This window comes from Cyanistes caeruleus, chromosome 11 (assembly GCF_971803275.1).
Source record: "Cyanistes caeruleus chromosome 11, bCyaCae1.hap1.1, whole genome shotgun sequence".
NCBI classification, from domain to species: domain Eukaryota; kingdom Metazoa; phylum Chordata; class Aves; order Passeriformes; family Paridae; genus Cyanistes; species Cyanistes caeruleus.
Window position 1 is genome coordinate 15,151,405 of NC_141711.1, and position 21,929 is coordinate 15,173,333.

At 42.1% G+C, this 21,929-nt stretch overlaps 2 protein-coding genes across 27 annotated transcripts in view; one reads left to right on the forward strand and one right to left on the reverse strand.

Annotated features, from left to right (window-relative positions):
- The first annotated feature begins 23 nt into the window (after positions 1-23).
- On the forward strand, positions 24-2,932 carry UQCC5 (ubiquinol-cytochrome c reductase complex assembly factor 5). Of its 2 annotated transcripts, XR_015274857.1 has the most exons (4): positions 24-132; positions 358-534; positions 1,650-1,843; positions 2,162-2,932. XR_015274857.1 is itself a non-coding variant. In XM_086845582.1 (3 exons), the coding sequence occupies exons 2-3, from the start codon at positions 384-386 to the stop codon at positions 1,715-1,717; spliced, it is 219 nt and encodes a 72-aa protein (XP_086701708.1). In that variant the 5' UTR covers positions 24-132; positions 358-383; the 3' UTR covers positions 1,718-1,991. The 2 variants fall into 2 exon arrangements, 1 of the variants encoding a protein (XP_086701708.1); XM_086845582.1 differs by lacking the exon at positions 2,162-2,932 and having other exon boundaries at positions 1,650-1,991.
- Positions 2,933-5,541: 2,609 nt separating this feature from the next.
- The window catches only part of PBRM1 (polybromo 1), a 56,220-nt gene continuing 39,832 nt past the window's right edge, over positions 5,542-21,929 (reverse strand). For 13 of the 25 annotated variants that reach the window (XM_086845561.1, XM_086845562.1, XM_086845568.1 and 10 more), the window contains 5 exons: positions 20,849-21,050; positions 12,992-13,147; positions 10,621-10,691; positions 8,999-9,215; positions 5,542-8,704 (listed from right to left, as the gene is read on the reverse strand). In XM_086845561.1, the coding sequence (XP_086701687.1) occupies positions 8,532-8,704; positions 8,999-9,215; positions 10,621-10,691; positions 12,992-13,147; positions 20,849-21,050 (819 nt within the window). In that variant the 3' untranslated portion in view covers positions 5,542-8,531. Of the gene's footprint in view, positions 8,705-8,998; positions 9,216-10,620; positions 10,692-12,991; positions 13,148-16,261; positions 16,375-16,915; positions 17,075-17,834; positions 17,915-20,848; positions 21,051-21,929 lie in introns of those variants that run through there. The other 12 variants (XM_086845565.1, XM_086845574.1, XM_086845563.1 and 9 more) reach the window with 5 other exon arrangements.

Consider the following 21,929-nt stretch of genomic DNA (forward strand, 5'->3'; position numbering starts at 1 on the left):
GGGGCCTGGGCCTTCAAGCCAGGCCCCGCCCCCGCCCCGCCCAGCCCAATCAGGCGAGGCGCTGTGGGGGGGGTCACGTGAGCGATAGGCGCGTCCTTCCGTCCGGCCGCGCGCAGAGCCCTCGCGCGGGAGGTGAGCGGCGCGCGGCGCGGGGTCGCGGCCCTGATTGGCTGCGCGTTCCCGCCTCAGGGGAGGGGGCGGCGGGGCCCGAGGGGCCGCCATGGCCGCGGGGGCTCGGCCGGGGCCCGCCCGGGCCGGGGCCGCTCCTCGCCCGACACCGGCTGCGGCCACGGTGTGACTGCGGCACGTCCCATTCCGCCTCTCACACGCCCCCCTCTGTTCTCTCCACCCGGGAAGGGCGAAGGCGGCGGCGCTGCCTGGCTATGCTGGTCAGCGAGAGGGTGAAGCGCCTTTTGAAGTTGGTGCCCGGGCAGCGGCGCTTTGGCTTTTACAGGTTCCTGCCCTTCTTCTTCGTGCTCGGCGGAGCCATGGAGTGGTTCATGATCAACGTCCGCGTCGGCGGAGAGACCTTCTGTGAGTGCGGGGACCCCGCGGCCCGGACCCGCCGCGCCCTCCCCCTGAACCAGCGGGGCCAGCGGGGCCCGGGCCGGGCTGGAGGGCCCCGGCCTGCGCTCAGACACTGCCGGGCAGGATGGGGCCCTTCAGGCTCTGCCTCCCCAGCAGAAACACTGGGCAGAAACAGAAAAAAAATGCTGAGTTTAGAGTACCGAATACAATTTTAGCTGAAAGAGGGTACATTTCGATTGGATATTAGGAAAAAAACTCTCCTCTGAGGATTGCAAGGCCCCGGCACAGGTTCCCCAGAGAAGCCCTGGAAGTGTCCAAGGCCAGGCTGGATGGGGCTTGGAGAAAACTGGTCTATCAGAAAGTGTCCCTATCCATGGGGATGGAGCAAGGTGATCTTTAAGGTCCCTATCAACATAAAGCATTCTGCGATCATTGAAAAAGACTCATGAGGTTTGCCAGCATTTAAGCAGAGGTGTGGCATCACCTGAAACATAACTTTTACAACTTAAAAAATAAGTATGAAGATGGCTCATGACAACTTGGCTAATGGCATTTAGTTCTATTAGTCAAAGTATTTATTTCTAATGTGACATTCTCACTTAATAAATCCTGCTAGAAATTTTTGTGTATTTCCCTGAAAGGATCAGCTCAACTGTACATGGTGTCAGGGAGTGGGGAGGCAGGAAAACTATGGAGTTGGGAATATTCCTGTATGTTGTTTATATAAAAGAGACCAGAATACCAAAGTCAGACTGTAAGCCCTCAGGCTTTAACTTCATGCCTATAATTTAATTTCCCTTCAGCTAGTTAGGGCATTTTAATTTTAATTACCCTCATGGGAAAGTAGACAAAAAACAACTGTTTCTCACTGGAAACTTAGTTTTCCTAGAAAAACATTTCATTGGGACTGATGGGAAGAACTTTCACATATATGGGAGAGAGAACATGAGCTATTTTAAGTGGTAATAAGGATTTCTGTTGGCTTGAATTTCCAGTTGCCTGTCAGTCAGCATCTGCAAGATAAATTTGGATTGAAAAGCTTAAAAAGAGATGACAGGATTCATGCATTTAACACCATTTTGCAGTGGGGAGACTCTAATCTAAAACATCTTTTTCTGCAGATGATGTTTACCGTAGGAAAAGATCTGAAAGGCTGTATGAGGCAAGGATGGAGAAAGGGGAATTTTAGCTGAATCTCTTCATGGGGGAGCTCCTGAGTGCTTCAACTGTACATGTGCCAAAGCAGCAGCAGTGCCACGTTGACAGTGGTGGAAGATGCTGGCTCTGCAACATGAACTGCGATCCACACGTTTGTGTAATACACTCAGATGGTTTGGGCAGTTTTGTTCTTCCATATCTGTAATATTTGTATTTAAATGAAGTGAAAAATTCATTCTGTTTGGGCCTCTGCCACTAATTTAATGTTTGCTTAGTGCTTTTAAATAAACTAAACTGAGCAAACAGTCTGGCTGTTGCTTTTGTTAGCTTGGTGAAACACCCCCTTGTGACAAGACCAGTGGGAAAGAAACATTACACAGTGCATCCATCTCAGCATAATAGAAATAGTAATTTTGAGTTAGTTTCTTTTGTACTTACAGGAACTGCTCTGACACCCGATTTGTTTTCTTTGCAGTGTGACACAATTTTAACTGGATAAAGAGAGCCAAGATTTACTGCTCAGCCCACAGTACTTGGAAAGTGACCAGTGTGCTTGGGCTGTGCTGCCCACGTCTGACAGTGGCCAGAGCAATGTGCAGTGTCAGTCCTGGCACCCCTGAGTCCTGGGGTGGAAATCCTGGCCCCAAGGCAGGAGAACAGAGCTGCCTGCTGTGTTCCAGCCGTGTTTGCTCCTGCAGTGACACCGGGAGCGTAGGTGGGGTCGGTGACTGGTGCGGAGGGGTAGGGGTGCAGGCTGATGGTGCAACAAAGAAGCCAATTCTTATAATCAGCCTAAAACCAACCCCGAGGGAGTTCATGCCCTTACAGGTGTTCCTGTGCTGCCTCCTGTGAGCCTTTGTAAGTCTTCGTCAACTGCGGAGACAAGGACAGCTCTGTAGAGGTCAGGGTGTAGGTTCTCCAATTGCAAACTAAGGGAAACCTTCGTGTTGTGCCTTCCAAGGACTTGATCTAGAGTATTAGGGCTACTTGTGTTTTCAAGGGATAAAAACAGACAGAATTAAAGATCTGACTGTGTCACTGCATATTTTGACTGAGCAGAAGTGAATCCCTTGAGGAAAGCCTCTATATCAGAATAACTTTGACTTTAGTTCTGAGGTAGAACCCAAAACTCATGAACAAGCTGCTTTTTGCAATCACAGATCATCACACTGAAATCAACCCTAACCATAGCAGTACATTCAAGAACAAAGCAATAATAAAAAAGCCAGATTTTGAAAACTGCTGAGCTTTAGCTTCATCTGATTTTATTTCTTGAGCTTTTTGAAATTCTCTTGTGCTCTGTTTTCATAAAACGAGTTGTTCAATATATGGAGTTTTTTTCAAGCAAGAGCCCTGTGCCCCAGTTATTTCTCAGGACTCGGGAACCTGATGTGAAAACTTCCTGTGGCTTCCCTTAAGCTCTCCTGTAATTGTAGCAGTGTTCCACAAACAGCTGTGAGCCAAGCCCAGTTCTCACTTCAGACCTCTAGCTTGTTTAGCAGTGACTGTTTCCCATTGGCAGCTGAGAGCACCAGGCAGATCTGGAAGATCTCTGGGATGTCTGAAGCAGGTAAACAGAAAGGGAGAGAGGCTGCAGTCACTCACAAGATGTCTGGGTGTTCCGTGTCACTGGTCTTGGTGACTGCTGCAGGAATAAAATCCTCTGGCACCGTACCATTTCAGGCAACACAGATCTGTTATGACACAATATAAAGCTTGACATTTAGAAATCTGAGCTGCAGTCTCCAATCCTGACTGTGTTTGCTAGTGCTGACCCTTTGGTATTTTTAGATTTTACCAGTCTGTCACTAATGCTGGACATCAGAATAGCTGCAACTCCCCATTCCAGAATCCCGGCCTATTCCACAGCTGAGTACACTCGGGGATTTAGTATCAGTTAAAAATACACCCCATCTTCAACAACCAAAGTCTTCATTTGGTTTTGCCATTTATTCCTGCTGACTCCTAATTCTGTGCTCTTTGCCTTCCCCAGTTCTCTCTGACTCTCATATCCCTGTATCACTCCCATCCTCCCACTTCCCCCATCCATCTGCTGTGGCAGAGGAAACGGAGAGGAAGCAAGAGCTCTCCTTTGGCTCGGCACTCATGGAACACCGTGTGGCTGTTCCAGGCTGCTGCAGTGAGCCAGGGTCACAGCTTTCACTTCTAGCCCTGCCAGGCCCCTGCCAGCTCCAGGGCTGAGCACATCCCTTCCTTCAGCAGGGAATTCAGCCGGTGTCCACCTGGAGCAGGGCTCTGCACCGACCAACAGCATTTTCATGTGTTCTGCAACGGCCACAACAGCTTGTGAGACGCAGCAAAGCATTCCTGCTGCAAACTTTCCAAACTCTGGAAGTCGGGGCAAGATGGATACCAAGCATGGAAAAATCCATTTCGGTGAGGCAGCAGCAGTAAAAAGTCATCTGGAGTAAACAGTGATACCTAATGCACAAGCAGTGCTGCTCACCACTCCAGCATTAGAGAGGACAACTCCACCACCAATCCAGAATGATTCTGTGGAAAAAATGGATCTGCTGATCATTCCCCTGCAGCTGTGTGCACAAGGATGCAGCTGTCTGCTGAAAAGCCTGCAGAAGAGCTGGAAGAAGTTATGGTCAAGGAAGGGTGTTTGTACCCAGCCTGCACTCCTCCCTGGCACAGGGCTGCAGCAGTTTTCTCCAAGATTTTCAAAAGCAGCAACAGAAAGTAACAGCCATCTGATGTATTGGGAAATTTTTCTTTGGAGCAAAACTCTTCCTGCCATCAGTGGAGGCATGCTTTCACTTTGGACTTAATACACAGATCCAAACTGTATCTGCACTCTGCTTATGGCCATCTCCAGCTCCTTCAGGGAAAGGGGGAAAAAATATCTTCACAGCACTGGTGAAATGAATGCTGTTCCTGAGGAACTTCCTGAAATCAGTACTGGATGTTGGTGCTTTATACCAAAGATCAGGGTCAAATTAGACTTGCTGGAAAATGCAGTTGACAAAATGAATATAAGGTTTCATTTTATTAATCAAAATTTCATGTGCATGACTGAACCACATCCCATTCCTTACACAATGTTCAGTGCCCAGACATTCTGAAACTTTAATTTTGTGCACTTGCAGCCAAGAGGGAGCTACATACATTTATGGTTGATCTTTAGTATCTCAGACTGAGCAAATAAGATGTGGAGGATGATTAGAATTAGTTTCCTCTGGGCAACTGCAACAGAAGGGCAGAAGTGTTACAAAGCTGGCAGCCTGTGTGAAAGGCAGCATTTATACCCCAGACTTAAAACATGGATGTGTGTTAATTAAATAATGCTATGTTCTGACTATTTAAATAGCTCTCTGTGAATTTTATGCCAGGCACCTTGAGAGATTCCTATCACTTATTTTTTCTCATAGTTCATACAGAAAATTTCTATCCTTAATTCTAACTTAATTGCATAAAAGATGCTTTTTTCATGTTACTCATCTAATTTCCTCTATTAAACAGCTACATGGAAGACAGTCCTGAACCACATTAGTTTCCATATGAAATTAAGGCTTGCTGTTTATTTTCAATCCAATTAATAAAGGGGCATCTGTGACTGACTGAATCTTACAACCTCCACTCAGCTGGTTCCCAATGCTTCACATATTTTTCAAGGTTCACTGTTCATGCTCATTATGGCTCAATTTTCAACACCACTGTTCTTATCACCTACAGGCACATCTCAAAAAAACACAGGACAATAGAAAAAGGATATTTTATCCACACACAAGCACACGTGTACCAAGGACTTGAGAACATCTGGATCAGCAACAGCCAGAATTACTTGAAATAAAATCCTAACAGAAATCTTAATGGAACAGTCAAACCTGGTTAATCCAAAACACTTTGCAAACTATTTTTATTCAAATTAAAAAGACACAGGTAAACAAAGTGATGGTACATACATGTTATAAACCTGGTTAGCAGCTCAGCCTTCAGGAGTACAAGATCTAATGAAAAGCCAAGCATGGATAAACCAGGTACAAAAACATATGCTGAAAAAAAGTCACCAACATCAACGTTTTGAATTTTTACACAAACAGTAAATTTTCTCATGGAAGGGAAGGACTGAGGAAGAGAACAAATAATTATTAGTTGTCTCCAACTGGTTTATGAAAATACCTGTCCTAGTTTTATCTATTTTCCACTCTCACAGAAGCCAACCATTGCCCACACATCCTTTTATTTTAATATGAAAGTTTTGTTTACGCTAGTACAATGAACGGCAGTGAAAAACAGATGAGGGGCTCAAACACCCACAGAGAGAGAAAAAGACAGACATGTCTTTTTTTTTTTTTTAAACCAGAGTGAGAAAAGTTTCTTTTGCTGGTTTTGAATTCTAGACTGTAGCCATTATATCCTAAATTTCACTGCAATCAACTGAAATGCCTCCAGTTTAGAGAGAAACGATTTTGAAATAAATAAGGCTTAAAATAATTGATCAGGGCCAGCCCAGTGGCTTAGTGGTAGTGCTCTGCACTGCCTTGATGAAGGAGGAGCCAGGTTTTGTTTGCACTTCCAATCTCTTGCTCCTGGGCCAGAAAGAGCAGTGAAAGGAGGGATTCGGCTGCTCAGCAGGAGAGAGCCAGTGCTGCACATCTGCTCATCACTGACCTTCAGATAAATTAAACATCTGAGTTATACAGGCTCCAAAGGGAGTCCCATCCAGTCCTCAAAAAAAAATAAATAAAACAATAATTTAATTAAAATTCATCCCAGGTTCTTTGGTGTAATTTTTGTTAATGCTGAGAAGTAGGAGAATCTGGTGGTGTATTAGTACAATCCATGATAGTTCCAAATGCTCAAAAACTAGGATTTTGCTGCCTGATTCACTTCAACATCCCATCTTTGTGGCTAAAAACTGCAAAACCTATGGTAACTTAAACACATTTTATAGGGGTGGTCTAAGACTATTCAATTTCTACTTTATTAAATAAAATTGGTAATTTACAAAGGCCAGTAAAGAATTTCTGTACCATGGGTGTGCTACTTGTAGAGCTCAAAACTGTCGTTTCCCTCTGTGTTGTTTTTTTCCATTTCCTTCACATCCACTTCACATCTGACCTAAACTGTCTTTAAGTGCCTATTTGTAATTACCAGGGGTATTTTGTGTAATGACTGACTGGAGGATTCCAATAGGAGAGGGAGAGGAATTGGCCAGTAAAATTAAATCACAGTTTATACTTGCAAGTGTCACTTCCCTTATGAGCATTAATTACATCAGCAAAACAAACCCCAAGATATCCAGTATTTGAAGGAAAATATTTAATTTAACCTTCTGCCAAATATACTGAAATGAAAACGTTCTGTACTAACAGACTTTAGAACTCATTTCCACATGATGAACATCTCTAGCATAAATGAAGTGTATCAGTAAATCAGTTAATTTGGGCTGAGTTGCAGTGCCCACATTCCTGCTGACTTTTCCCAAATTCATAGAGCTTTCCCAGTTACTAAAAGCAATCCAAAAGTATTAATTCTTTTTTCCAATATTAAATAAATGAAAGGATTTACCTTTAAACAAATAACTTTGTAGACCAAAAGGTTGGTTAGTTATGAGGACAGGTAAATCTTTAGCAGAAGGCAGCCACAACCTTGAAATTTGGCAAGAAGAGTCAATACCTACTTTACTTAGATTAAAAAAACAAAAACAAAAAAAAAGAAAAAAAAGAAAAAAAAAAAAAAAAGAAAAAAAAAAACAACCCAAACCCTTTGAAGGCTGCAATGCAAGTACTCAATTTCTCCAATGTACTGGGTATGATGACCTTACACATACCATACCATACAGTAGTATTTTACTTTCAAGTTAATTTAAGCATCAAATTTCACTCAAATTTGCATTGCAGAACTTTCACTAAGGTTAATGAATACACTTAAAGAAAGCATACAAAAATGTCTTACAATGCCCAATCATGAACAGAGTATGCGTGAATTTAAAAAAAACATCACATTACTTCACTAACAGAACAACTCCACTTCTCTCCCCTAACTTACCTTCCAAAACCTGGGCTGGTTCCGAGTTCTGTGAGCCTCTTCCAGCACAGACAGAATCTCTCAGGGAAGGAGCTTCCCTGTCCCACTGCTGGGGACATTGCAGAACCCCCAGCACAGGCCATGGCAGATGAAACACTTCCCCTCTAAGGGCCTGCCAGTACAGGGACTGTGGTACTGATTTAGGATCACAATGGCCTTGGCTACACAGTTAAATAACTGGACAGGACTGGACAACATGAGCAGTCGAGACACCCTTGTCCCGTCCACACCAGCACTTCCAGTGCTGCTGGGGCCCACCCAGCCATCTCCGTGTTGACTTGGAATGCCAATTTTCCTTAGTGCCAAAGCTTATCTTACCTTTAGCTTCTTTTAAGAGATCCTCCCTGTTCACACCCGAGCAGTTCTGCCCAAAGTGGCCAGCACACACAAGCACAGGTACACACATTCTTATAGGATGTAAACTATGACTAATTCACATTCCACTGTATCAATCTGTAAATACTTTGTTTTCCTTTTTTTTTTATATAAAAACAATGGCATCAGATTCTCAGCAATAAAGTATAAGAAAGGTGAATCCTTGACTACACTCAACCAATTATGAAATCGCCTTTCAAACAAAGGAAACATATGCAAAAAATCTGTGTATTTGATAAAGTCAACTTAATATAACAAAAAGTGAAATATGCTTATTAAAAGTGTCCTTATATAAAAATGGTCTTGCAATGTACAGTAAAATGCAATACAAATTATTGTTGGTTATCTCTTCCCACCCAGTAACTAAACCAGCTATTGTCCCATGAACTCCTGGAGCAGGAGTGCTGCTGTGCCTACACGTTCTCCAGGTTGTAGGCCTGGCGGATGTTCAGGGTGTCGCGCAGCATCAGGTCCCGCAGGCGCCACAGCGCGTCGGCCATGGTGGTGTGAGCCCCTTTGCTCTTCAACCAATGCGAGGGCAGGCGGCTCTCCTGCTCCTTGGACAAGTGCACATCTCGTCTCCGTGCTGCAAAATCCAAGAAATGCTCCAATTACCTACTGGTTTATTCTAGAAAAAGGTAAATATAACACTACAATAGAAGATACTCTACTTTTGCCCTTAGTATTTAAACCCATACCACCGATTCTTAGGTTTATACAACACTGGTGGAGTTTGCCTGTGGATAACATATATTCTCAGTCTGTTGATTTATCTTTAGGAATTAATTGCATGGATATATTTTAATAAGCAAACAGCAGTTTTATTTCACGTTTGCTATAAAGGCAAAAATAATGGGTTACGAGGAAGCCAAAGCCTTACCTGCAAGGGTCTGGTCCCACTTGCTGATACTGTTTGACTCAGCACTGAGCCCCTCGATGTATTTCAGGTAGGCTTCAGAATGGAGGAGCCTCTGTGTCTTTGGTGGAGGGGAGACGAACATGGGGGTGCTGGGCTGCTGCATGACGGGCTGGCTGGCAGGGCTCTGCCCTGGGTACGGCGGGGGCGCCTGCTGGCCCGGCGGGCCCAGGATCCCCATCTGAAATGCAAAGCCAGCCAGGGGTCACACCCCACAGGTCACACCCCAGCCTCGGGCCATCCTCATGCAATGGAGTTTCAACTGAGATTATGTGCAAAAGCCTGAGAAAACTTCCCTGGAGATGCACATTTTGGCCGGGAGATGCACCAAGAAAGGAAGTACAAACCAACCCTTCATACTCAACAGATATTGTTCATATTTCTGATCTATGTAAATATACTCCTAGCCTTAATTACACCTTCTATCTCCTTTTCATTTCCTGTTTTCTCCAATTTGATCTGAAATCCTGTGGTCTGTAAAGTGCAAGATTTAACTCTAAAACATCTAATCCAAACTGACACAGATCCTTGCACAACCGGGTTATTTCCACAGAATCACTGTCAGGCAAAAATCTCAGGCAGGAAAATTCCCAGTCACACAGAAGAATTCCTACCACTGTGATTAACCAGCAGTACTGAGAGCTCTTAGCACAGACATCCTGTTGTCTGGAATAACTCAACATCACAACATCAACACTTTACCACTTAACTTCTAGTACTCATAGAATCACAGAATGGTTTGGGTTGAAAGAGGCCTTAAAGCCCATCTCATTCCAACCCCCTGCCATGTGCAGAGACACATTCCACTAGACCAGGTCACTCCAAGCCCCATCCAACCTGGCCTTGAACAACTTCAGGGGTGGGGCAGCCACAGCTTCTCTGGGCAACCTGTGTCAGTGCCTCTGAATAAATAACTTCTTCCCAGCATCTAACCTGAACCTCTCCTCTTTTAGTTTAAAACAGCCCTCCACCCACATCCTACCACTATTTGCCTGTGCACAGCAACTCTCCCTCCCTTTCTTTACACCCTCAAGCCAAAACCACATTTCTCTTTATGATGCAAAAATGTAGTCAATAAAATTGGAAATTATCTAAACAGTTAATCTTCATTAATTACTGAGAAGAAATGTCAGATCATCACAGTTACCCACGCTCACAAATTCTGAACTGCCAATGAACATCTGCTTCATCAGTTTGTGAAATATGAATATTCTGTTATCTATGCATCAACTGATAAAATGGGCAGTGTCCTCTCTGTGTCACAAAGCACACAAAACCTAAATTATCAGCAGTTTCACAGTATGCTGAAATTACACAGTTTAGTAGAAAAGTGAGACAAAACACTGCCTTGTTTGTACTGAAGTTACCTCACTCAACAAACCTCCTGAGTGTAACAACAATGACATCATCAAATACAGACATACTCACTAAGTGTGAGATATCAATTGGCTCTAAACACATCAGAAAATTTCATTTCTGTTCTCCCTGGGAAAGCCTATGTGCATCCTTACATGTCTAAACTGGGATGTTGCTCAAATGCTGATTCTGAGCCTTAGAGCCTCATAAATAATGCAAAAATGACTCACCTGCTGTCCAAAAGGACTTGCTCCTGGTGCTGGAGTGCCTACCATAGGGGACACATTTTGGCCTATAACACCTATATTCCAAAATATAAAATAATTAGTCTTACTTCAGAGCAGTGACAAATACATCTTTGGTCTTCTATAGAAAGAATTAATACTTTGATATCACTGCTCACAGTTATTTTAAGTAGATGTACAACATTCAAATATTCCCCTCGCCCCCAGTAAAAAACTTCACAAGTTTTTGAATGAAAAAACAAAAGCCAACATGACAACTACCAAACACTGATATGTGGCCTGTTGAATAATTTTAAATAGAGAAATGCAAAGTGAATAGGTTTGGCTTTTCAGGCTTTTTTCGTGTTACTTAGTGATTGCCTGATTGCATCTTTTCATTTATAATATACACCTTTGGCTTGACAGGATCTTCCTGAAGTCTTTCCTTTAAGAAAGGAAATGCTGATCTGCTTTAGCAACACTTCACATTTCCTTGTGTTCAGTTTTGTAAAATGTTCACAGCAAGATGAAATTCAGGTCTTTCATAAATTCTGTTAGATGTCACTAATACAAAATGCAACTTGCAGGTTAAGCTTCAATAGCCTTAGAGAACAATGAATATTTAAAATCAATGTAAAAAAAATAAAAGCTGTTTTTCTCAAGCATATTGGGACTTCTCCCTACTGCACAGAATGCAGTACAACCATGTCAGTCTTACTTACATACAAAAATGTACAGATCTAAATGAGAATCATGCAGTTCCTGACATTTTATATACAGATGCTCTGGTCTGAAAAAAATGAAAGTTATATGTGCTGCTGCTTTCTTTCTGTTTGTGCCACTTCTCATGTTCACTCATTGGAAAAGCTGCAGACTAACTGTGCTCTTCCTGAAGATTTAATTTACATGAATTAAATACATGATTTCTGTATCAGTGATCAAAGGATGTGCTACTGGGTTTCACTCACTAAAGCATTATTCAAATGCATTTTCCATTTGATCACAGCTCCCATTTTAAATGCATCTGTACCAACAGTATATCAGAAGTTGGGAAAAACATTGGTAACACAAGCTGTGGAATTATTTTTAGTCCAAAGGGAAAGGGTTTGGAGGAGGGCACCCTCCCCATCACAGCACCAGAGCACGGCTTCACCCTTAGCGTGCTGTGCCCAGTTCAGCACCACTTCATGTGGGGTCCTGCACTCCCAGACATTGTTTCTTGACTAATCCACATCCCATCAGTTATAACACAAACATCCAGCCCACCGTGGTGGGAGCAGCCTTTCAGAGGGATGTGCTGTCCTGGATTCACCTCCCACATGTCTGGCTGATGTGTGCTAATGTCACTGCACAGCTGCTGTCCTGGTCCCTCTAGGTGCCATCACAGGGAATCGTGTGCTCCAGCCAAGCTGCGCGTGTAATGCTGGTGGATTTCATAAACACCAGGCAAGCAAACAAAAACTCCCCAACTCAAGTAATTTATGTACAGATAAAATTCTTAAAACAGCTTCTGATAAAAACATTTGCAAGGGGATAGAGGGAGGCAGATGAGACATTTTTGTCCACAGCTTGTTTACTGCTGAATAGAGGGATAGCACATCTTTTTCATGGGCACATGAATTATCAGAAGTAAAAAATGAGTCAAGCAGGGAACAGATCAACGGGACAGATAAATGTTTTTCCCCTTAATTGGGACATGTTAATGGCATTAACACTGGTAAAATGTTTCATTTAAGCCTCACTTTTAATAGAAAGTGTGGTAAAAATACAGCAAATGCAATAGAAATGCTCTCAAAAATCAATTCAAAATTTGGCCACAGGGAATACTGAATTCACGTTGTCCCTACATATTTCCAGTCACTGTTCTATCAGCAAGCTTTAATCTGAACACTGTTTTACAGTAACACATCAGTACTCTAGTGGCCACGGAGTCTTACATGACCGGGCTCGTTTCAGTGCAGTCTGACATTAACACACTGAAAAAGACTTTGGTAAGGAACAAGAACAATAAATTTCATTTATAAGCCCACTTCTAATAAAAAAACGATGAGTGTAGAGATACTGTTCAAATAACATAAGGATATGAACAGGGTGATTTCAGCTTTTCACACCTCTGATAAACTCAAGCACAATTATCAAGGGTTTTTTGACTGGAGCAAAACTCCTGCTGGAGCAGCATGTTTCTCCAGTACCCTTTCCCCGAGGGCTTACTGGACATGCTGTTGTGCCAGTATTTTGCACACCCCTCATAATCAGCAGTGCTGCTGCTCACAATCCAAAGCCAGGACTAGAACAAGCTGCAGAGAACTCCTGTAACAATGGGTAAAACCAAGTACATGACAATGAAATAAAGAGGGAATGAGGATGAGGTTCTTACCGGGTGGTGGGATGCCTGGGATGCCTGGCATACCTGGCGGGAGTTGGTGGGGTGGGGGCACCCCTGGGTGAAGTGGCTGCATGCTGCCCATGCTAACAATGCCATCAACTGGGCCCTGCAAAGGTGGCAGCACCGGTGGATAGCCACTTATCATGCCTTGAAGGACACAACAAATTTCAAACATGCATCAATAACATGCAGTATGGTCTACACAGTATGCACAGACATGCACTATCCACACACACACGCACAAAAATAGCACCTTTAGTACAGCAAGACAATACTACAATTAGTATCTTGCAAAATAAAAAAAAAAGAGAACAAAAACTAAAAAAAAAAGCTGTAAATATGAAACACTATACTTTTGATGAATTAGTATTTAGTGTGCTTATATGTTTCTCACGGGGCAATAAATGTTGAATACTCAGATATGTTAACACAAGGCATAAATTCAGCCACAGTTATATGTTACTAATGCAAGCAGTTTTAATACAGCTTAAAGCTCTGCCATCTGCACACAGATTACAAACACAACACTGGCTGGCCAGCCCCACAGACAGCCCTGCTCTGTAGGCTAGTTCAGAGGCCACAAAAATAAAGCCCCAGACATTTTCCTGCAGTACACATGCAAAACTGATGCACAGAAGCCCTCCAACATTCACATACTTGAAACTAATGGCAGTGATGGATGATTTTTATTAAACCATCTCCAGTATGAACTAAGACAGCAACACAGATTTTAAACTTAGGTTTAAAGTGCTGGGCTTACACTCATGTAGTAGTAACTTGTGCAGTAACTTACGCTCGGGGCATTAGATTGAAGTGAAAGGGCTCAAAAGGAACACATGCAGTCCCTCACAGAATTTCACTGTCCATGTCTGCAAGGTGTCTTTAGAGGAAAATCAATGACACTGCAAACACTGCATTGTGCTGCTGCTCAAAAATTTAGTTTTCTGCATGTGAAGGAAGAAAATTTCTCTGGCTTTGGCTCAGATTTTCTGCTATCTATGTAGTGAACCTACACAGTATAACTGCACTATGCTTGTTAGGCCCTGGAATGATTAACTTAAATGGATGCATTGCCAGGTAAGCAAGGAAAGGGGTTGGAAAGACAATGAAAAGATGACAGAGGACAGAAGCAGGTCTAGAGAGATGAGACAAGTAGGAAATGCAGATTTGTTGGGGCTTCTATAGTCTGCTCCAAGAAACCACCGAGTCTTTGCCACACTCCCTGTAATTCATAAAAGGAACTTTCAAAACAGAGACTTCTGCAATGAGACTGGCCAAAAACTCTCATCAGTTCTGACTGAGAACAAAGCTGTCACAAGCTCAGGGTCTAAACAGGAGAAGCAGCTCCAAAATAAAAGCTAAACCTGTCACTTCCTCAGGACGTTACAGAAGTGAGAAACCTCTAATCTCAAAAGCTCTACATGGAGAAAACACCAAGAAAATAAAGAACTAATCTCCCTCAAGCCTTCATTTTCCACAGGGCACCTAGACTGACACATGAAATATGCTATAGGTACCTATTTCAAATATCAGAAACCTTATCTGTACCTCTTTATTACAGGGAAATCCATACTTCCAATGGACAAAGGAAAAGAAGAAACACAACAAAAAAGCCTCCTTGGCATAAAGAGCTTTCACACTGTAGCTACTGCCTGGTGCTTGCTGTGCACCCCGAGCTGCTGACACATCTTCAGTGCAGTTAATGCACTTCTGAAGCTTTAAAACAAACAAACAAACAAACAAAAAACTCTCCAAGGAATCAAACCCATATTTATCAATCATGGAAGCTTAGTTCTACATTTCCAATTAAAATACTCAACAACTGGCTAATAAAGGTGCCATCCAATCTCCATGATAAATCAGTTCTTGTAGCTCATTCTGAGTAAGAGCAGCCATTTTCTTACCCCATGTACAAATTGTAAGCTTTTATTTTAAACTAGCAAACATGGCCAAACTATTTCCAGCTCCCACAACTGTGATTTAGGATGTCTTGGAAATTACTTGTTCTCCTGTTTTTTATTATAACAACGTAAGATTAAGTACACTTTTGCAATACCTAAATGTAGAAGATATTGAAGTGCTACACATTAAGAGAAACACATCTCAGAAGGCTTCCAGATTTCCTGGCCCTGTGGGCCATAAAGAAGTTCTGTGGTGGAGAAGTTCTCTGAACTAGAGATAAGCAATCCAAGGATGGAGAAGGATGTGAAGGAGGTCCAAACAGAACAAGATACTTCCAAGTAGGGACTTGTGAAAACCTAAAGATGAAAGACTGTGTTTTTCAAATGGGCCACGAAAGTAGAAAGGGTTTAAAAGGATCTGCTCCATCACCTATTTTAAGGAAGTATTTCCCAAAGCCAAAGTGAAGAGCCTTGAGTGTTGATCTGCTTGAGTAAGACAATGGCCTGAAATAGAGGTTTGCTGTCACAGGAAATAAGGTAGCATGTGTAGCTGGCAGAATGCACATTTTTGGGGAAGTTTTAAGGAAGTGTTAACAGCAAGTATTACTGCCCATCAACACCTGCCTCCAAAAATTGGAAAAGTGACTCAGTGCCAAAAAACCTAAGAATCAAACTAAGAAAACACAACCACAAGAGGATGGTACTTCTACATAGTCTAGATTGATGAAAATTATTCACAAAAGAGATCAGCACTGGGAAACTCTTTTCCCCCTCTCTTTTCTTAATATATTGCACAGAAAAGTGTACACACACACACACACAAACATACACCAACTGCAAACAGTTCAGAGGGAAATTACCACAAACAGAGTGGAAAAAAAAGCCAAAAAAAAAATGCAACTCAGTGTAAACAAATGCTTTGTAACCTGGAGATCATGTACCAACTAAGGAATGTGCTTTCAGTTAAACATCCATGCAGCCTATTTACTGAAAGGGGATTTAGAGATCGTGATGAAAAACGCTTCAGGCTGTCAGCTCGAAATAAGGCCACAGCCTGTGAGATGAGAAAGAAAAAGAAAAATGACAAAAGAATAAATGGAGTAATTGGAATGTCTTAAGGGAAAGCTAAAAAGACCCCAAAACTCAAACCAAAAACCCTCCAAATACTGATTTTTATCTACTTGGCACTATTTTGACCTTGACTGAAGGAATTTAGTTCTTATTTTAATTAGAAACTGGGGAAGGAAAACAACCTATCAGGTCACACCTAATTAATTTTCTCACCCACGTATGGCTGATTTCCATACAAGAGTCTTCAGTGGACTACATTGTCTTCAGATCTGATCCTGAAAATACTTACTCCGAGCATACTCCCTATGAAATCAAGCCGGATTACAACTGGTAACGAGCTCAACCAGCAACAGGGACCTCGTGGAAGAGTTCTCCAAGCTCAGTTCTATTCTGAAAAATAACCTGATAAAACCAGCAATGTTGTCATTTTGTCTTTGTTTCTGCAATGGCTCTAGATCCTGGTCTGCTCTGCTTACCAGTGCCTAAGAGGCAATTCTACAAAGCTTTTGCTTGGATTTAAAATCTGGGTTAGACTCTGTTGGCTCTCACCTGCCTGACAATTAAACCCCCAACAATTTCCCTCCTGCTTTACCACTGCCACAGATGCTGCATGCACTAGAAGACTATTTAGCTGCTGCCCTCCTGCTACAGCAGGGCTAAAGGTGAACTCTGCAAGGCAGAGTGAATAAACACGACTGCACACTACCAGAACAGGAGCACTGCACGAGGAGGACCCTGCTTCCCTGCATTTTCCACAGGCTACTCTCCACTGGAGCAAGTAAGGCTGGACACCAGGCCACTGCTGCACTAGGCATGTTCATCATGAAGAAGGACTGAAGAGTTTGAGCTTTCGCTTCCAATGTGACCCAAGAGAGTGTTCAGAGTTATGAAGGGGGTTGATAAAGTGGATGAGGAAAAAATGGTCATAGCTCCTACGTTTTACCTGCAACGGGTGTCAACTGCTGATTGAGCATTCCCATTGGTGTTGGTGGCGGCACCACCCCCATAAGAGCCCCGACAGGAGTGCCTGCCCGGGGGGAGGAATTCTGCTGCTGTGCTGCTCGCTCTCTCTCCTGCTGCTCAGCAACTTTAGCTGCCCGCTCTGTAAAAGTATTTTAGATTTTCAGTTCTGTTTTGTAACCCAGAATTTCAAAATATTATCTGTTCATTAAAAAGGACTAGTCAGACACTGGCATAGTTTAGTCAAATATAAAGTAGAACAGATGAATCTTTTTTATACAGCATATGATTTGATTTCATGTGGCTGCAGCTAAGACTTTTAGAGTACCTTTCATGAAAAATATTCCACAAAGTTTTATCTCTTTCTAAAAAAAAAATAAAATTAAAATAAAGAATAAAATAAAATTTTTTTAAAAAATTAAAAGAACAAATTTGATGATAATAACACCAGTGTTACCAACATGAAGCAGCAGTCCAGCACTAGGCTTGGTCCGCAGTAGGACATGGCAAAACATTCCCTGTTTTGACACCACTGGCTCAGCCAAACCAGCTGCAGCCAAGGCCAGCAGCTCTTGGGTGAATCCTCTACCAGCTGCTGCGGGAATTCAAGTCCCACCGTCAGGTGTGCCCTAAAGAGTGCTGCAAAGAGCAGACAGCAGTGCCAGCTGGTGGCACAGCCATTTGTGGGCTCCCCATGTATTTTACTACTGATGCAGCTGAAGAGTGGTGGCAAAATAGGGGAGCATTTGTAAAGTTTCCCTAGTGCATATTGGTCCTTAGCTTTGGGAACATAACAAGCAGCAGTTTGATAAACCAAAAATTTTTCTCTGCTTCTTTCTGTCACTTCCCCGTTTGGTCCCCTAGGAGTTATTTTTTTTTTTTTCTGAAGATGTCTAACTCACATTGTGCTGCTCACTGGAGGCCATGTGTGTCCTTTGTACGATGAATCTGGTCATTATCTCAATCAAGTCTCTCACTGTGACTGCAAGAACAAAAGATCTACTGCAGGGTAATCTGACCAGAGGACAATTTTATATTAAGGGAAGGGCAAAGGGTCATGGGAAGAAGAAAGAAAAAAACCAAAAACCAAGCAAACAAAAAAAGAGAAATACTGAATGCCCACTCCAGGTGCTTCATGGGCATGCAAGTTCCTGCTGTGTTTACTCTGAACGTTGTGTCTGACTGGCACAATGAGGAACAAGGAAGAATAAATGGATGCAGGATACATCTCCAGCAATTTTTAACAACAGTGAATGCAGGGCTATGAGTTCTCTTGCAGTTGGTGAAAGATGGAAACTGCCACTAAACCAGCAATCAGTCCTCTGTCAAACAAAGGCTAAGAAGAAGTTCATCAAGGAAATTAAGTTATGCATCCTGCCAGTATTACTCACTTCCTCTAGGACACGACTTTGAATATCTACCACACTTTTGACTCCTCTATAACCTGTTTATGCAGCTTCTAGCACTACTTGCATACACTCAAAGACCAGTTTAATTTCCAAAGACATTTCCTTCTTTCTTTCCACTTCTGCAATTTCAAGGAGTGATGACGACGCAGAGAAACTTCTACATTTAATATAGGCAACTCGGATGCAGTTGAGCACAAAATACACAAGATATTTAAAGGTAGATCCTGAAGTAGAAAAATGAGAAAATCCTCTCCAGAGCACAGCAAGCACTTCGGGAAAAGATGAAGCAGTTGTTCTGACTCTCACCTACTTTTGGCCAGCTAAAAAACAAAAAATGGTCAGACAAAAGCAAAAGAGACACTCTGATGAATGAGAAATTACTGTTAAGTGTTCAGCTTTATCTGACTTCAGAGTGCTGAAGTTTGAAGAAGGACCTGACATAGGACAATACTCAAGTTTTACCTAGCCCCTATCCATGCCCTGGCTCCCACAGTAAGAAGTAACAAATGGTCTAACACTGCCAAAGGGAACCAGAGGAGGTATCTGAAAGTTCAGCCTAAAGCATTCACCCTAATACTCAATAATAAACCCAAATCACATAGGCCAGGACTTGAGATCATTTGAACATTTTCAGCACATCTCAAGAGACAGGAAAGAGACCAGCTCTGAACAGTTTTTCCTTACAACAGGCCTTTCCCTCAATCCCTTTTACTTTATTTAGCCATGCAGGCACTTCCAACACTGCCTCTTCTTTACTCAACTATTGGTAAAAAACCAGCTAAAACCATGCACATAAACCAAACAAATTTTCAGTGGGTCAAAATGGATCTAAAATGTAAACCACTTTTCATCAGAAAATGTAGGGCCCTTTTTAACTGAGGTGTCAAACCATGCCCGCTCCCTGGTTCACATCCACACCAGGGAACACATGAATTTTGACTCTTCACAAGGGAAGGAGTGAAGTTTCTCTCCTTTCACACACCGTAAGCAAACACAGTTTGGACACTTTGTTACCCCATCCCAACCCTTCAAAACTAAGTAAAAGTAAGTCTAGTTCGAGACAGACACTAAGCCAGGGAAACTGAAGCTCAAACCCCAAAAGCTTTGGAAAATTTTAATTGAGAAGGAAGATTAAAATGGAAGCACACAGACAATCATTAACATGGTGGACAAACAGAGCCTTCCTGCAGAAGTACAGGACTTTAAGCTGCTCTAAGCGAGGAAGCAGTGACATGCCAGCCATCCTCCTGCTGAAGGATGAGGCTGTAAGGAGGGATCTGCCAATAAAAAGATCACACATGCACCTAGAAGGGTGTAAAAGGAAACAACTACAGAACAAAGTAAGGCCCCAGCATTCTCAGAAAGAAAGTCAGTTACCGTTTCCCTTCGCAGCATTTGCAAAGCAAATTTGCACAGAGCAGAGGGTGTTATTTTACCCTCCAGAGCTGCAAAGAGGTGCTACTGAAAATTCAGAAAGGACTGTGGTGGTTGAGAGTGGACAGTGACAGCATGCAAGCTTTCAGCCTCAAGATCAAAGCTGCCTTTAAGTTATGGGTGTGCAGAAAACCTATCAAATCTCATTTTCAGGTTATAACTTAATTGGGCCATAACTTTCCAAGGTGTTGAAATGTTCCTATCCAAAGGAGCATTTTCTTTCAATAATGTTGCATCAATACAGTAGTTAATAGTGTTAACATGCTATTAACTAGAGAAGTAACTATGGATATTAAATCCATGTATTTGGCTTGGGAAAAGGCTGGCTGTTAAAGATCAGCTGTATTTTATTTTAATCAAATGAAAGTTAAAACACAGTGACTATCAGAAGGGAGGGAAGGAATGGAAGGAAAGGAGGGAGGGAAGAAAAGGAGGGAGGCAAAGAAAGGAAAGGAGGGAAGGAATTGAGGAAAAGGGAATAAAGGGACAAGAGATAAGTCTAAAGTATCTCATGATTATGAAATATTCCTAGGCTTACTTCAGGATCTGAAATTTCTTGACAAAATCAGTTACAAGAGTTGATAAATACTGTACTGAACAATAGGACATATTTACAATATGTACAGTACAAAGCCTCTTAAGACTCTAAGTATTTTTAATAATGAACTTTTCCCCACCCCTCTGTAAGTCTTTCTTACCTGCTGCTACAGCTCTCAAGAGCTTCTTGTCCAAAATAACCCTCAGTCCTTAAGGAAACATTGACAAAATATCTTTCCAACTAAGTTCTAGCCCAGAAGCTCCATACCCCTTTACTTCTAATTAGTGCCCATTTTCTTGGTCTTTGTTAATTTGGTTATTTGTGGCAAAGACTTTTAAATTATCAGTTGTGCTCTACATAACTGAAATATGCTCTTTGCTCCTCTTCAGTCATCTCTCAATATGAACTTCTTTTTAAGGTACGCCAGAACACAAATATAAATATTTTCTTTTATTAAACCTGTCATCTGAACAACAGAAAGTGTTGAGAAAGAAAAAAAGGCAGAAAAGAGTTCAGCATCTCAGTTTTTACTTACCTTCATATTCTGCTTTCTTTGTTGCTTCCAAGTTTCTCCATTCAGTTCCTACAAGTCTGCTGAGCTCTCCAAAGGAGTAGTCTGGGTGCTGAGCTTTAATCACAGCTCTCATCTCGCTGCTAAACAAGATGTACCCACTCATGTTGATCTTCCTTTTTGATCCCTCCTTCTTGGTGCTGCCCTTAACAGACTTGGGAGTGGACTGTGAGAAAAAGCAGTTATGACCACAAGCGCACAAAAGAGAACAAAAGGAATTGTGTCATGTCACAGATTTTGTCCATTGAGCTGTTCAGAGACGTTGCCAACACAAGTTAAGTAAAATATTTTATTTGCCATCGCACATTTTAGGAAAATGCTTCTCCACCTCTTCCTGCAAAATTGGCCTTTGCAATCCCTACTCTCCCCCTCATTCCACCTTCTAAATGTTATTTTGCCTGCCAAACCTTCCTTTCTCTCTAGTATTCACTTCTCATTAAGTAAATAGCCATTTCCCCCTGAAAAACCAAGGCCCAGTTTTGCTGATCACTGTTTACCTGCACCACAGATTCACATCATGTGTTTATGTTGTTGAGTAACAAAAATTCTGCTCCTTTGCTTTTCCTACTATGGATATCCCCGGGGAGAGCTCTGTGATGTTTTCAGCCACCAAAAAACTAACCTATTGTGACACCTCTATACTAAGATACTGCAGCTGGAGCCCATTTTTGAAAGCACTTCCATTTATATTTGTTACGTAATTCATCCATACTTTGACCAATAAGACCCATAAATGTATTATCACATCAAAATCCTCTGAAGGCCTTTCTCACACCCCAAACATTATGAATCTGTCACATCTTGAAAAGTGCCATTGTTTCCAAGTACCTGGTAGAGGCAAAAAAGGAAACAGAATATATTCAACTTCCTCTCCTGAAATTCTGACCATGTTACTGACTCCATCTACTTGCTTCTTTGCCCCTACAGTTCAACACTCTTCTCTCAGCTAAAAACAAAGTTTTAGTAATACCAAGATGCTTAAAAAGTCTTGCTTATCATTTTAAGCAAGATTAACTGAGGCCCATTTAAATGGGATTCTAAACTT

Bases quoted from the DNA above. Each gene is read 5' to 3' on its own strand.
- UQCC5 (XM_086845582.1), top strand. From the start codon at position 384: ATGCTGGTCAGCGAGAGGGTGAAGCGCCTTTTGAAGTTGGTGCCCGGG. The intron at 535-1,649 runs GTGAGTGCGGGG...CTTTTTCTGCAG, and splicing joins CGTCGGCGGAGAGACCTTCT to ATGATGTTTACCGTAGGAAA.